Source organism: Monodon monoceros, unplaced genomic scaffold (assembly GCF_005190385.1).
Source record: "Monodon monoceros isolate NGI ecotype Baffin Bay Population unplaced genomic scaffold, NGI_Narwhal_1 Super_Scaffold_6, whole genome shotgun sequence".
In the NCBI taxonomy this organism is placed as follows: Eukaryota; Metazoa; Chordata; class Mammalia; order Artiodactyla; family Monodontidae; genus Monodon; species Monodon monoceros.
Window position 1 is genome coordinate 48980366 of NW_021703783.1, and position 16829 is coordinate 48997194.

Sequence of the window (16829 nt, forward strand, 5' to 3'; positions counted from 1 at the left end):
TTCTTGATTTAATGGCTATACATGGGAGAGTTAGGGCTGGATATTTCGAGTATGTTGCTCGCCTTCCCCCGGAACATTTGCTAGATGCGTAATTGAAGTGTTTATCACATTGTAACAAATGTTTAAGCCTGCACCGCTATGCGGTGTTAGAACATTATGCGCAACCTTTTACTGGGAAAATTGTCACCTTTTTGCAGAGGTTGTAACTTTTCCGTTTTTTGCATACATGTAAGTAATTTACCATTGCATGTTGATTATTATCCAAGTGCCTTCTCCGTGGGGGATTCTTTCTGTGCTGACAACTGTAACAAGTTTTGTTTCCTTAAGTTGTTTTGTTTCCGATGTTTTTACTTAGGACCACTTGCTGTTTCCCTTGGTAGAATCGGAGTGACCAAGTTTACGCAATTTTCCCTAAAGCCATGCCAAATTCAAGGAATCTTTTATAGGACTTAATCTGGGATTCATAGAAATTCAGATTGTCTTTTCTTTCTGTGTGTGCATTTTTCAGGGGAATTGTCGTCAAATTTTCAACAGTACCTTTTTGGTTTTCCATCTGTTCAAAATGCCAGTTTACGAGTATGAGAAATCTAGGGCTTCCCTGGTGGCGCAGTGGTTGGGAGTCCGCCTGCCGATACAGGGGACACAAGTTCGTGCCCCGGTCCGGGAAGATCCCACGTGCCGCGGAGCGGCTGGGCCCGTGAGCCATGGCCGCTGAGCCTGTGCGTCCGGAGCCTGTGCTCCACAACGGGAGAGCCCACAACAGTGAGAGGCCCGCGTACGGCAAAAAAAAAAAAAAAAAAAAAAGAAAGAAAGAAATCTAGATTACTCCAAGTAGTTCCCATTCCCCCGTGTGCCTAGCTCTGAATGATAGATAAGCTATTGAGGACCCACTAGGTGCCAGGCACGCTTTTACATACCTTATCTCATTGAAGTCTTTGCAACTTTATGAGTCAGATGCTCTTTTTCCCATTTCGTAGAAAGGGCTCTCTCTCTCAGGTTTGGTAGTTGTCTGTGTGGCCCTAGTTTGAAAATGACAAGATCAGAGTACCAATACAGGTCTTTCCAAATCCAAAATGTATGTTATATTATGTCCTAGGGACACAATGACAAATACTCAGACAGTCCCTCCTTCCCTTTAAGGTTAATGAGAGAAAAGTAGTAAGCAGACAGTGACAATGTATCAGCATTTAGCTGGGGCATCTAATCCAGTTTGGGAGAGTTGAACAATAGAGGTCAAAGAAGCGTTTTTGAAAGAGGTGACCTCTAGGCTGAATTCTGAAGAACAAGCAGAGGTTAACTAAGTAACAAGGAAAGAGCAATGTGTCCAAAGAGGATGAAAGGCAGAATACCACTGGCCTTGCTGGGTTAGGGTGCAGAACGGTGAGGAGTCGTTGAAAAGTGTTTGGATCTTAATCCTGAGGGCAGTGGGGAGTTACACTGCCCCTCTGTAGTCTGCAAGTATGATGGTAATCGTAAGAGAAGGGGTCAAGCTTTCTTCTCCAAGGCTCTCAGCACATATCCTGATTTATCATTTGATTCAGGCAGAGCCAGGGAGACAGAAAAGCATGTTGTAGTAGGAGTCTTCTAACCTGGATCTGATCCTGGTCTTACCATTCCCGAAAGGCTGTGACCCCTTCCACACCACATCCCCCATTTAGGTACTTGACCCCTTTAGGCTCTGATCTTCTCTTTGGTTAGATCAGTTATGGTCTAATTGGTTATGATAATTTTTTTTAAAAAAGCCTTACAACCTTTTAATAGGAGTAGTACGGTCTGGTCTCCCTACCTCAGGTAGAGTTTGTTCTTTGTTTCTGCAGATAAATAAACAGTTTATCAGAAACCAAGTTGCCTTTAGGGCTGGTCATGTTCTTACTTGAGAATGTTAGACCCTATATTGTGAAAAAATGCAGTATTTTCCGGAGACTAAAAGAAGTTCTTAAATAAGAAAAATCAGTGTTGTCAATTTTTATAGCTACTGTTAGAAAACAGTTTTTGAAATACATTTCTGGAATTGGGCTGGCAGGAGCAGAGATCTGTAAAAGGCAGAGCTAGCCCATTTTTCAAAAGCTAAATGACTTGTTTTTCACTCTTTAGCTCCTTTTTCATTTGACTTCTCCTGAAGTACTTGGTAGACTCTCCAGAAAGGCACTCTGAGATCCGTATTTAGTCAGCCATTCTAATTTTTTTTTAAAGGATTGTGATATTGATAAATGGCAGTAAGCAAGTATTATAATTAGTGTAATAAGATGATCTGGATTTGTCTTTTTTTTAACTTAATGTAGTTGCACAATTGCACTTTACTGGAGATGGTAATAACATAAATTAGATACTTCTATTTCAAGAAAAAGAATGACTTTCTGTACTTTATTGATGATCTTGAATAAAAACATTTGAGAACCTTAATGGCATACCTTAGATTTTTAGAAATTACACATTAGCGGAGTATTTAGCAGACCCAATCTTCTGAGACTTAGGCTCCTTTAGTTGTAATTTGGATAGGTTCAAAAGAAGTTCTTTTAACTCTTAAACTTCTTTGCATAATGTTACCGCTTGTTATGATATTCTGGATAAGCATCTATTTTGTTTATCAAGTATTGTTTTCTTTCAACTTTGTGTGTGTGTGTGTGCAGATGTTTGTGGATTCTTCTGTGGGATCAGAGGGCACGCCTATTGTAATCAGAGAACTCCAAGTATAGCAGCAGGGATGGATGAACAGGCTCTTTTAGGGCTAAATCCAAATGCTGATTCAGACTTCAGGCAAAGGGTAAGTTAAGTCGGCTTAATCATTTTTTAAAGCATGTTACGGAAAGATTTGCATTAGAGGACTTGAATCAAAAATATACATCTGATAAAGGTCTAATTTGGGTGGAAATAAATAGAGAAACAAATTTGAGGTATTTGACTATATTCTGAATACAGAAACAGTGAGTGATTGTGATTTATTTTCTCTTAAGTTGGCTTAAAAGTATTAAAATCTCATGTAATTCAAGGCAGGTCTTTATGTCACATCACTATTTCTAATTATTTAAAAGTTGTAATGCAAAGGATTGTTCAAGGGACTTTCCATAGTTGCCGGTGTACATATTATATTTTCCCATTGCTTGGTTTGGTCTAAACAAGTTGCTTAACCCTCATGTTAGTGATAGTTAACACCTTTGTTATTTAGACATGTAAGTAAGCAGTTATGATATGCCATCAGGTTATGTAAAATGATCACATGACAAAGAATCCATTATGAGGTGCTGGGATATTTGGGTAAGTATAAACAATTAAACGTAATTTAGCCTACACCTGTAATCATGACTATGGCTGAATGATAGAAGAATCTAAAGAACAAGCCTATAATTAAAGATGCGTGGGTGGTCTGAAGTATAAGGTAAGTGGATGGAGAGTCATTTTCTTTCTACTTCTCGTAACAAAGAATTTTTTTTTTTTTTTTTTTTTTTAGTGGTACGCAGGCCTCCCACTGCTGTGGCCTCTCCTGCTGCGGAGCACAGGCTCTGGACGCGCAGGCTCAGAGGCCATGGCTCACGGGCCCAGCTGCTCCATGGCATGCGGGATCTTCCCAGACAGGGGCACGAACCCGTGTCCCCTGCATCGGCAGGCGGACTCTCAACCGCTGCGCCACCAGGGAAGCCCCAAAGAATATTTTTTATAAATGAGCTAAACGAGGTTAACAGTTTCACAAAAAATAGCAATTTAACAATTTCACAAAAAATAGCAATTTTTCTGCTTTTAAGCAGAGATTTTTTTAAGTAGTAAAAAATTTCCAGGGGTTTCCAGCATAGTATCATGTGCATGTCTCTGCTGTTAAAAGAAGTAACCAGCCCTCCAGATGGAGGTAAATAATAAGAATTGAGATTTAAATAGCTAATTACAAGATACCTATCAAACTGGTTAGGACATGAAAAGTCATTAAAAGTCCATGTCTTCTGTGTATGGACAAATATTTCTTTTCACGGGAGTGTAAGCTACCTGCCTTCAAACCCTTAGTCACATAGTCGAAGCGTCACAGACCTGTACCTTTAGTCTGGCTTGGTACTACATAGTTATTATAACTAAAATCTTTGACTATTTGTTTAGTTATTAAATAAACTTCTGTTATTTTTTACGCTCCTTTTTTGAAATCCTTTGTTTTATAATTAAATTCCACCATCTGACAGGTTTTTTTTTTTAAATGTGCCATGATTTTCTTTTTCAGAAAAGTAAAACTAGTACACTGGCAGTGGTTTTAATATAGAAGTTAGGTTTTTAATCAATAAAAATGGGTTCTATCAGTCACAGGCTTATGTTAGGCATCCTGGTGCAGGCTTAATTTGATATCCCATTAGGCCAGCCTGCATAACAATTAGGATGAAAAACAAGGAATCTTAAGGAAAACTGAGTTCTGATAGTCCTGATATTGGAATTCAGGAGTAGTGGGAACTTAATTCAGTTTCGTAGTAAGATAAATGACTACCAACCCTGGTTCCCAATTGTCTTTCTGTAGTTCTCTGTTTTCTACATGGGCAGTAAGTAGCTGAACTGACTCTGTTGCCACTTAGAGACAGTGGAGCGTTAGAAAGAAGGTACGAGAGAGAACTGGGTGATAAAAGCTTTGACTTGTTCGTCATTGCCCCAGTTTTTTTTTTTGATGCTAGTATCACATGGATTCAGAGTGCAAAGACTAGCTAAAACTGAAATTTTTCAAGTTATTATCACTTAAAAAAATAGAATATCTGTCTTTGGTTTAAAACTTGCTATTATTTAAAGAAAATGGGGCTTCCCTGGTGGCGCAGTGGTTGAGAGTCCGCCTGCCGATGCCCCATCCGGGTTCGTGCCCCAGTCCGGGAGGATCCCACATGCCGCGGAGCGGCTGGGCCCGTGAGCCATGGCCGCTGAGCCTGCGCGTCCGGAGCCTGTGCTCCGCAACGGGAGAGGCCACAACAGTGAGAGGCCCTCGTACCACAAAAAAAAAAAAAAAAGGAAAGAAAATGGTATGTCAGTGACAATTCTAGCAGCTGAATCACACCTCCCCCACCTCGTTTGGTAAGTGAAATATTAGGTGGTAATGCAGTATACGATTGACTTCAGCATTGTCCCCTGCCCTGGCCCCTGGGGTATTCCTAAAGGAAACTCTAGGTTTCATGGAATAGGTATTGTTAGACACCTGATCTAGATTATTTTGCAGCTGCTTGGGTTCCTATATTCTTAATTTCTAAAGACAGCTGTTACTTACACTTAAGATAGTATTTGGTGATCTTCTTCATCTGCTCACGTTCATTTATCTGGTCCTCTGTCAGTGGGAGCAGCCACTGAGACCACGTCTGAAAACCCATTCCCTCATTCATACAGTTACATAACACAGGAAACTATCACCTAACTACAGTGGATTTTTTGCTGCTTATTATTTTTTAACCTCTAACTGAAAGGAAAAAATAATTTTATATCTTGACAGTATATGTGTGTGTGAGTGTGTATGTATGTATTTATATATATGTAAACATAGACACATATACACATGAATATATGACGTATACACACATGACTAAGACAAGTTACACAAAATAATAGTTATTCTTGCTAGGTGCAGTGCAGTCTGATATCTGTATTGTTTCATTTTAAAAATTGCTGATCAAGACCAATAAAATTGTCTTCATCATGGATGGGGCACAAACCACATTTAAAAAATATATACTGGCTAATTGAAATTAGGTTCCTCTAAGGCTTAATATTGTTTCTAACTAATTTCAGGGTTTATATCAGTATGTAATTGCTTTAAAATCATTTAGCAGTGTTTCTAGAGATTATGTGTCATTTTCCTGACTGAGATATTTTTTACAAGTTGGTGAGATTACTGTTTGTCCATTGTCATGTGTGAAACCTGCATCTGTCATTGATTCCAGTTGCAACATACTAATGGAAAAGTGGCAGAAGTCACTCCCATTTTCCCAACAGTGGTAGAGAGCATATGGACTTGGTGCTGCATCCAGTCTAGAGTATACTTGTTCTTATGACAGGCCCCAGAATTCGTGAATACAGGGATGAGAAACACATTTCCTAAAACTTTGACCATTTCAGTTATTTGGTACTTCTGCAAACTTCATATCAAGCACTTGAACTCCGACTTTAATCTCACTTTTTAGGAAACTTACATGATATAGCTGAAGATTTTAAATAACTCTCCTTTTCTGTTAAACAGTAGATCAAATGACATACAGAGTATGTTTCATCTTTTATAATCACCTCTTTAATAGCATGTTTGCTCTTTGATCTTCCTAATAATTCATAGATAACCTGCAGGGCATTTTTGTGTTGTCTCCTTTCCTGTAAAGAAAGAGGTTGGAGTATCCAACTGATGGAATTTGTTTTTTACTTAACCTTTTTTCCTAGGAATGATCACTAAGTTGCACATACTCAGAAGCCTGAATTCAATGTTTAGCTATTTTTTATTTAGTCACTTTTTTGTTGTTAGTTTGCTACTCCCAGAAAACTTTATCGAGTATTGGCAGAGAATTGAGATTGACTATTCCAAATGCATTTTCTGCTTTGCAATCTTACAGGCCCTGGCCTATTTTGAGCAGTTAAAGATTTCCCCAGATGCCTGGCAGGTGTGTGCAGAAGCTCTGGCCCAGAGGACGTACAGGTGACTAAAACAAAATTTGCGTGATTTGCAGGAGAATTTAAATTTTTGTGAACTTGACAGGATTGTTACATTTACCTGTTTGGAAAATGTTTTCATAAAAACATTTTATGACTTATATTTCGGAAAACTATTCAGTGTAGAAATGAGAAAAATAGTAAACTAATAATTTGGCCATTCCAGAATTGACTTCTCATTAAAATATCCTTTGCCTTATTCTGAGTACCTGGCAGTAGATCCCAAGTGGCATATGGTTTCTATACAGTAGAAACTTCCTTATCTTCTTATGATGGGAAGGGATAGTTGGTTTTCTAAAAAGTTGGTAAAGGAGGTAATCAAAAATTGTATATATCTTAATTTTTAATTTTAATTTAAAGTATATAAACACTTAGTTACTAATCTTTTGATATTGGACCAAGGACTTTTCTTTGCGTATATGCCACTAACATTCACTTCATCATTCTCAATGTTGATCACACCCATAATTGATCCTCTGTAATTTCCACTTTGGGTCCCTGTAGTGGATTGAGGAACAGTGAGTACAGATTTCTAAACTTTTTATTTATTTGTTCCTGTCTCTCCAAGTTATCTGTCTCACATCACATAGGTCCAAGGTTTTCCCCGTGCAGTGTGACTTCCTATGAACTCTTTCTAAAGTATTCAACTTAATTTTTATGAAAATATAAACTGTCATCATACTCATTTCATTAGTTTATATAATAATTAAGTTACTTACATACAAAAGAAGTACAACGCACATAGTGAGGCTTGGGGAAACACAGCTGACTAGTTGTAAATAAACAACTCTACTAGTGGGAGTAGAAGTTTATAGGGGTCAGTGATGACTCCTAGCTAGAGTTCTTGGCATGCTGTGGATATCAGTCACTACATTTTATAGCCAAAGGGAAGTGCTCCAGTTTAGTGAAAGTTGGTTTTGAGAATATCTATATGTCTTAGAGTAAATAAGGGCTGGCTTTTAATTAAAGGCTCCCTATAGTTTATATTTTGAGTGGAAGATCTAAGTCACATAATTAGTTAAAGCTTCAGTGCCATCCATGATAAGATTAGAAACCCTAGGGTCTTAGAAGAGATGCAAATTAAACGTAACTTTTTAAAAAACTTTAAAAAATTAAGTTTCATTTTCTTAAGTGTGAAATTATTATTATTTTTTGGTTAATTGATGTAGTCTAAATGAAGATAACATCTCCATTCTTGTATTGACTAGTTAGCTTTGTATATGAAAAATTGTTCCATGACTAAGCCTGGCCTCGACCAACTGTATTAAGATGAACAGATGGTTGTTCACTAACGGGACTTGGTCAGAGTTTGTCGCTGGCTCACTGCAGCTCTGCCGTCACCCCTAGAGACACAGTTGGAAGTGGATGATGGGTGGGTGTTGGTTTTTACTCCCCTTTTATAAGGGCAATATATTGGTAACCTGGTTTTCTGTATGAATTTTGGGGGCTGGACTGCCAGTCCGGGTGACTCTGCTTGCTTTGAATTTGACTGCAGTAGAACTTTTAAGTATGACTTTGATGACCATTTCTGGTTTGACTCAGTCTCTGGCTGTCCTACCATTTGCCTTTCTATTGTAAAACGGAGGAGTTGTCCTGGGAATCCTAACCTCTGGAATTTAGGGGGAGTGCCTACTGTTTGCAAAAGCACTGTATGTACTTAAAGAGCGGCTTAAATTTTTTTGGTTATTCCATTTGCCAGATTTCCATTGAATATTGTATAACATAAAAAGTTCTCTTAGCTTTTTAAACAAATGGATGTGAATGTCAAACTTGAGATCAATGAGCCAAAGGTCTAGTTTGAGAAACTTTTCAACTGTAGTTTATTCATTACTATTTTACCTTTGATTTGTTTTCCCTAATTCATATTCTGCTTATCTAATTTTTCTTTTTTTTTCTTTTTCAGTGATGATCACATTAAATTTTTCTGCTTTCAAGTACTAGAACATCAAGTTAAATACAAGTAAGGCTTTTCTCCCTGAGATTTGTGGGGAGAGGGCTTTTTTTTTTTTAACTTTTAAAATAATTAATTAATTAATTTCTTTTTGACTACGTTGGGTCTCTGTTGCTGCAGTCAGGCTTTCTCTAGTTGCAGCGAGCAGGGGCTACTCTTCGTTGTGGTGCCCGGGCTTTTCATTGCGGTGGCTTCTCGTTGCAGAGCACAGGCTCTAGGCGCACGGGCTTCAGTAGTTGTGTATGGGTTTAGTTGCTCTGTGACTTGTGGGATCTTCCTGCACCAGAGATTGAACCCGTGACCCCTGCATTGGCAGGCGGATTCTTAAGCGCTGCGCCACCAGGGCAGTCCCGAGAGGCCATTTTTTAAATTAGTTTTTCCCTCTTTGGGGACACCATAACATAGGTTGTAAATTGATGGTATATGTCATATCCAGCTCATAGATGTATTTTGATTTATCCCAAAAAGTGTTTTAAAAATACTGAGTTCATTGGTTACACATAAAAATCCAGTCATTTCACAGGAAAAAAGTAGATTTCCAGCTTCTCTGGAAAAAATTAGAAGATCTAGCAATACTGAGCCTGTTTCTCTGACTATGACTCTCTGTTAGAGTTGAGTGGCAGTGTGGGCACTTGCATTTAGAACCCCTGCCTAATTTAAGTAAAAACAGTGAATTGCTGCCCTGGGGATCCTTAGTTTGCCTACTGATTTATTCTGTAAACCACAGACCTGAGACCATGGGTGTATTTTCGCCTGAAAAATTGTGTGGCTGCCATTTTGTTTTAACATGAACTGAACCACAAAACAGAGATCAGTATTGATACCCCACCTGCCTCTCCCACCCTTGTCTTTAAAGCAGTAATGAGAGGTATTACCAATTTGTTTTAGGGAATTTTAGTCAGTCAAGTGCTGTACAAATTTTCTCATTCAAATTTATAAGAGGCCGTTACTTTTTTAAAACCACAGACACTAAACATTATCATTGTTATTTTTCTTCCCTATTTGGAACAGATATTCAGAACTAACTACTGTTCAACAACAGCTGATTAGGGAGACTCTCATATCTTGGCTTCAAGCTCAGGTAAAATAGTAGTTGTTATATTTAGTGCCTCAAATTGCCAGATATTTAAATTTTTATTTTTGCAAGAGTTTGCAGCTTCACCTCAAAAATGTCACTCATTTATCCTCCATTTCATCATGTAGCTCTTTTAGAAAGTGCTGTTTTTGAAGCTCATGGGTAGATGAAAACTTAGCAATAACTTTAAATTATATTGATAATTGAAGCTGTCATTCTGTCCATGACACATGGTGGAAACTTTGGTTTTAAAATGTAACATTTTTTTAACTATTTGACAAGAGTGGCTTTGCTGTTCACGCTTAAGGTGAGCTCTCCTGGACAGCCTCTTAACAAAGAGCCCTTTTCAAAGGAGCCAATAGAGTTCTTTATTCACTACATTCTTTTTCATTAATTTTAGCTAATCTTAACGTATTAAAGCAGTTGTGTAGCTAGCATGTTTATTTTCCTTAAAGAGCAAGCAGCTAGAAGAAAAATCATTGAATTTTTGAAACTTTTCTCTGAAAGTGTGAGAGAGGTGTAACGGTTAGCACCTTTGTTCATTTGATTGTTCTCCATCTGGCTAGTCACCTCAGAACTTTGGTAATTCTCAAGCATATTTGTTGCACAGCTGTTCTAGAGCCTAGTGAAGTTTGGTGGGGTTTTGCCTATTAATGATAAATAGGAAAACAACGTTTGAGTCTTTTCCATTTACATTTGATTTTATGAACTATTTCCCTGTTTGTCAGATGCTGAATCCCCAACCAGAGAAGACCTTTATACGAAATAAAGCAGCCCAAGTCTTCGCCTTGCTTTTTGTTACAGAATATCTCACTAAATGGCCCAAGTTTTTTTTTGACATTCTCTCAGTAGTGGACCTAAATCCAAGGGGAGTAGATCTGTACCTCCGAATTCTCATGGCTATTGATTCAGAGTTGGTGGATCGTGATGTGGTGCATACATCAGAGGCAAGTAACTTCCTATTAATTTTAAGTTTTTAATGTAGATATTGTAGGAGGTGGTGGGCATATAATAAAAGGATCAAGAAGAGTTTTTTATTTTTTTTGGAGATAAAACTTTATTAAGAATACTTATAAATTTACTCAACATTTTGAATTTTGTTTTACAAAGGAATTTAAACTTGGGTTTTTTTTTCCAGGTGTAGGGTGAAATTAAGAGTATTCAGATTTCTTTTTTAACCAGGCAAGAACTTTCTCTAGAGAAATACACAAACTGATTTTTTCCTATGAATCTGTAGACAAATGTGGCCTATATTTACTACTGCTTTATAGTCACCGAGTGAGGAAAAAGCATTGCTTATGAATCAGTGCTGGGTTCTTCTGTATTCTCAGTTAGTCACATAGCCCATCACCTTAGTCTTTCTCTATTTCTGTATTACCCAATATAACTTTCTCCTTTTTCTTAAAGAACACAATTGACATAGCTTAATTCAAATGTGTATGATAATTTGAGGTCATTGTATGTCAAATATGTTTGTAACATTTAAGTAATTGCTATTCTCTTGAGTAATTTTAAGTATTTGTATAATATTGAGAAATAACTTTTATCACATGGTTAAGATTTCTAAGCAATGTTTATTTATAGTTTGTGTTTAATAAGAAATTGTGTCTGAGGAAATGAGTAGAATGGAAGGAGGAATTAGAATCACGGGTTATGATTTTAGAGCAGATAAATAGGAAATAAGCGGCAGCGAATGTGTTAACAAGTCTGGAAGTTTAGTGGTGAGGAAATTACTGTGTGCAACTATTATTCAGATGTTAAACATTATTTTGGGAGGTAATCTACTTTAATTGTGTATATGGTACTTTGTTTTGTCTTTTAGGAGGCTCGTAGGAATACTCTCATAAAAGATACCATGAGGGAACAGTGCATTCCAAACTTGGTGGAATCATGGTACCAAATCCTGCAAAACTATCAGTATACTAATTCAGAAGTAACATGTCAGTGCCTTGAAGTAGTTGGGGCTTATGTCTCTTGGATAGACTTATCCCTCATAGCCAATGATAGGTAAGTTAACCTATATTTTAAAAATATAAACCTACAAAATACAGTATGTAAGAGTCATGAATTTGAAAATATTGTAACAATTTTATTTCACCATTGCCAGGTTTATAAATATGCTGCTAGGTCATATGTCAATAGAAGTTCTACGGGAAGAAGCATGTGATTGTTTATTTGAAATTGTAAATAAAGGAATGGATCCTGTTGATAAAATGAAACTAGTAGAATCTTTGTGTCGAGTATTACAGTCTGCTGGGTTTTTCAGCATTGACCAGGTCAGTAAACTTATGTATAAGGTTTTGAAAATGTTAGAACAAATTAGGATAGGCAGTAATTTAAATATGCTTTCCTTTTCTTTTTGTTTTGTTTTTAAATGCTGGAAACTTCCTTGACATTATAATAATGAAACATTGTATCTAGAAAGCCATAACGTTATCTGTAACATTTGCCTTGAACAATAGATTATACCAGACTTAAACTTGAAGATCTGGGATGGTACTTACAATTGTGCGTTTCTAACAAACTCTCAGGTGATACTGTGATACTGCTGATTCATGGACCACACTTTAAGAAGCATGGCAATGCATTTTGAGCTAAATTAGACTTAATTATAAATGTTATATTTTCATCACATTCATTTGAGCTGTTAAAGTTTAGCCTCAGCAGAATTAGGGCTGAGTGTGGTAAATTAGTAATTTAGAAACTGAATTTGAAGGTTTTTATTTTTAATTTTACCTGTGATATTGGTAAAGAATTACTGAGAAGTCTTTGTATTGTTGATATGTCAGGAGTACAACACCTCTGGTATTTTCCTAGCTGACAAATAGTAGTGTTTTCTTACACTGCTGATAATTGTCTTATTTAGTCCCTGGTAAAAGATTTAAAATGGTGAAGGTAAAAATCTCTTTCTGTAGGAAACATCATAAGGATAATTAATGAAAATAACCTAATTTTAAGTTCTAGAGTTAGTGCTGATGTGACCTTAGGCAGATTATTATAATAGCAGTTTTATCTCTTTGTAGTGCAGTTGAGGTTCAAATTAAATAGTATCAGAAAGGGCTATTGTAAATTCTTATACATAGTATAATATGGCAGCATTAAATTTATTAGAGCATATTTACTAAATTCAGTGGTTTAGAGAGAAGATTTTGAAACCACAGATCTCTTTTTTTTTTTTTTTTTTCTTTTTGTGGTACGCGGGCCTCTCACTGTTGTGGCCTCTCCCATTGCGGAGCACAGGCTCCAGACGTGCAGGATCAGCGGCCATGGCTCATGGGCCCAGCTGCTCCGCAGCATGTGTGATCCTCCTGGATCGGAGCACGAACCCGTGTCCCCGGCGTCGGCAGGCGGACTCTCAACCACTGCACCACCAGGGAAGCCCAGATCTCTTTTTTTTAAGCTTTTATAAGTTGGCAATGTCTACATGACTATAATCATTAAAAAAAGTTGCTTTGAAGAGTTAGTACTAATGGATAATAATAGTAGAAGAATTCAAATTCTTAAGATTTCCCAGTCAAAATGGTAGAATTGTTAGTGTCTAATGTTAGTTTAAAAATGACTCCTGGGACTTCCCTGGTGGCACAGTGGTTAAGAATCCGCCTGCTAATGCAGGGGACATGGGTTCAAGCCGTGGTCCGGGAAGATCCCACATGCTGCGGAGCAGCTAAGCCCATGCGCCACAACTACTGAGCCTGTGCTCTAGAGCCCATGAGCCACAACTACTGAGCCCCAATGCCACAACTGCTGAAGCCCGCATGCCTAGAGCACTGCAATGAGAAGCCCACGCACCGCAACGAAGAGTAGCCCCAGCTCGCTGCAGCTAGAGAAAGCTGGTGCGCGGCAACGAAGACCCAACGCAGCCAAAAATAAAAAATAAATAAATAAAATAAAAATGACTCCTATGATTGGTATTTGACCCATACCTAAGTTTAGAGTTTTCCCTCTTAGGTGGTTGGTTTTAAATTGAAGTATTGATCATTTGTAGGAAGAAGATGTTGACTTCCTGGCCAGATTTTCTAAACTGGTAAATGGAATGGGACAGTCATTGATAGTTAGCTGGACTAAATTAATTAAGAATGGGGATATCAAGAATGCTCAAGAGGCACTACAAGCTATTGAAACAAAGGTGGCACTGATGTTGCAGCTCCTAGTTCATGAGGATGATGACATCTCTTCTAACATTATTGGATTTTGTTATGATTATCTTCATATTTTGAAACAGGTAAGTCCTTATTTTAATCTTTTTGTCCAGTAGATAATATAGAAAAGCAATAGAGAATTGGAAAATACAGGAAAAATGAAAACAAGAAAATACTCATAATTCTACACTCTAATGACATTTACTGTTAGTTATTAATGTATTTTCATCTTTTTTTTTTTCTTTAAACTTCTTAGCCAAAAAACAGAAATGGCCAGGTTCTAAAATTCACTAGACTAAAAAGCTTCAGAATTAGTTATAGGTTTAGAGGTTTCTTTTATTTTGAATCTGTGTTTATTTCTTTTTCTTTTTTTAAACCTTGGCTGCTTTGCACAGCTTACGGGATCTCAGTTCCCCGACCAGGGGTTGAACCTGGGCCCCAGCAGTGAAAGCGCCAAATCCTAATCACTAGACCACCAGCGAACTCCATGAATCTGTTTATTTTTATTTATTTATTTTTTTGGCTGTGTGGCATGTAGGGTCTCAGTTCCCTGACCAGGGATTGAATCCGTGCCCCCTGCATTGGGAGTGCAGAGTCTTAACCACTGGACCGCCAGGGAAGCCCCCTCTGTTTATTTCTAAATACAGTAGAAATTTTGTTAAATATGGTTCTTTTTTTTTTTAATTTAATTATTTAATTTATTTATTTTTGGCTGCGTTGGGTCTTCGTTGCTGTATGTGGGCTTTCTTTAGTTGTGGCGAGCAGGGGCTACTCTTCGTTGCAGTGCGTGGGCTTCTCATTCTGGTGGCTTCTCTTGTTGTGGAGCCCAGGCTCTAGGCATGCAGGCTTCAGTAGTTGCAGCATGTGGGGTCAGTAGTTGTGGCGAGCGGGCTCTAGAGCGCAGGCTCAGTAGTTGTGGTGCCCGGGCTTAGTTGCTCCATGGCATGTGGGATCTTCCCGGACCAGGGTTCAAACCCGTGTCCCCTTCATTGGCAGGCGGATTCTTAACCACTGCACCACAGGGAAGTCCCCGTGGTTCGTTATTTTAATTACATATGCATCATTTCTTATAAACAATTTTTTTTACAATTAAAAGTTTCCCCCTAGAGAGTTGCTTCCGATAATAGACCTTAAAACGTAGAAGGTATGAATCTCCCATATTATATTGATAGCATGTAGCCTTTTTTTTCCAAACTGAGTTTAGCTTCTGTTATAAATCTAATATGTTTCTGCATGCATATTTTAAGAAATTTTAGGCAATGTGGAAAGGTATGAAGAAAGTTAAAATTGGTATCAGTATTGATAGTCCCACTGTGTATCTCATAATGGATTTCTAGGCTTTTTTGGCCTTGTTTAAAAACAAAGTGAGATCATACTTTGCTGTTCTATAATCTGCTTCTTTGCTGAATACATTTATAAGTGTCTTTTAAAATCAAATTCATCTACATGTCTTTGCCTACATGTCAAGTTACTTACTAGAAGTGAAATTGATAGATCTTAGGTTAGGTACATTTCATATATAGAAATGTACTGTCAAACTGCCCTCCAGAAAAGCTGTGTGCATGTTTGAAAAGATCTTAACTAATCAGAAAAATATTCTGATAAGCAAGTATAACTTTAGGAAAGCTAATAAATGATTGCTTTCTTTCAACAGCTTACAGTGCTCTCTGATCAGCAAAAAGCTAATGTAGAGGTAATTGACTTCTTTTTGTTTCTTTTAAACCAATAATAGAATCTACATCTGCAGTCTGCCTTGAAATGTAGCTTAATTTCAAATTATATGAAATTAAGGAGACTGACAAAAGGTATTTTGTTCTTAATTTTAGGCAATCATGTTGGCCGTTATGAAAAAATTAACCTATGATGAAGAATATAACTTTGAAAATGAGGTAAGAATTTTGCATTGAGGAGAAATCAGTTTTAATTTTGTTTACTTACATCAAATTAATATTCCAAGTTTTGATTATCTTAAAAAATTAGTCTTGGGGTTTTGTTTTTGTTTTTTGACTGCATTGGGTCTTCATTGCAGCTCACGGGCTTTCTCTCTAGTTGTGGCGAGTGGGGGCTACTCTTCTTTGCGGTGCATGGGCTTCTCGTTGCGGTGGCTTCTCTTGTTGCGGAGCACAGGCTCTAGGCGTGCAGGCTTCAGTAGTTGCAGCACACAGGCTCAGTAGTTGTGGTTCACGAGCTCTAGAGCACAGGCTCAGTAGCTGTGGCGCATGGGCTTAGTTGCTCCACGGCATGTGGGATCTTCCCGGACCAGGGCTTAAACCCGTGTCCCCTGCATTGGCAGGTGGATTCTTAACCACTGCACCACCAGGGAAGTCCCTAGTCTTGTTTATATTGACCTCTACTTAGGTGAAATTAATGGAAACTTTCATAATCCTTCAATTTTTTGTATTTTGTCCCTCTTTAAAATGACCCTTTTAAAAACACTTTGTAGCACTGAACTTCATAAATATTGACAGTATTATTGGTGATCATATTTCACTTTATATTTAGTAAGAGTGATCAGTTGAAGCCCAGTTGATGGACCTCAGATCATAATTGTCTGTGGGAGAGTAGGAATGAGGTACTTAACCGTCTCTGGACTTGTTCTGGTTAAAGGCTTGTCCAGGGTTGTCAGTGAGTCAGCTTCTCATCAATCACAAGGGTCATCGGTGCTTTCTAGCAACTCAATGATGGTGTGTACTGTCTAGTTGTGTGCTAACGTGTTCTGTTACCCACTTCAGGCATTCAAAAACTTCCAACTGTAAAAGAATAATGGTGATGATCACCAACACACCATGCACTTATGAAGTGCTAGGCTCATTACATATAATATCTTCAATCATGTGATACTATTGCAGTTCTTAAAGTGGACAGTGAGATACAAGGAGTATAAATAAGGTGCCAGAGTTCTCACAGAGCCCTACATGAACCCATCCTGGCTTAGACTCTTGTTTTTGTTTTTTCCCCAAAGCCTTGCATTATCTGTCCTTTGCTTAATTGTCCCTCAATAACTCTTTCCTGTTAGACTTTTGTT

The 16829-nt window shown here is 37.7% G+C and overlaps 1 protein-coding gene across 3 annotated transcripts in view; it reads left to right on the forward strand.

Annotated features, from left to right (window-relative positions):
* The window catches only part of XPOT (exportin for tRNA), an 84014-nt gene that overhangs the window by 47219 nt on the left and 19966 nt on the right, over positions 1-16829 (forward strand). For all 3 annotated transcript variants that reach the window (XM_029205346.1, XM_029205347.1, XM_029205349.1), the window contains exons 2-11: positions 2631-2764; positions 6543-6625; positions 8543-8599; positions 9602-9671; positions 10394-10612; positions 11488-11672; positions 11773-11941; positions 13651-13887; positions 15459-15497; positions 15631-15693. In XM_029205346.1, the coding sequence (XP_029061179.1) occupies positions 2631-2764; positions 6543-6625; positions 8543-8599; positions 9602-9671; positions 10394-10612; positions 11488-11672; positions 11773-11941; positions 13651-13887; positions 15459-15497; positions 15631-15693 (1256 nt within the window). The remainder of the gene's footprint in view (positions 1-2630; positions 2765-6542; positions 6626-8542; positions 8600-9601; positions 9672-10393; positions 10613-11487; positions 11673-11772; positions 11942-13650; positions 13888-15458; positions 15498-15630; positions 15694-16829) is intronic.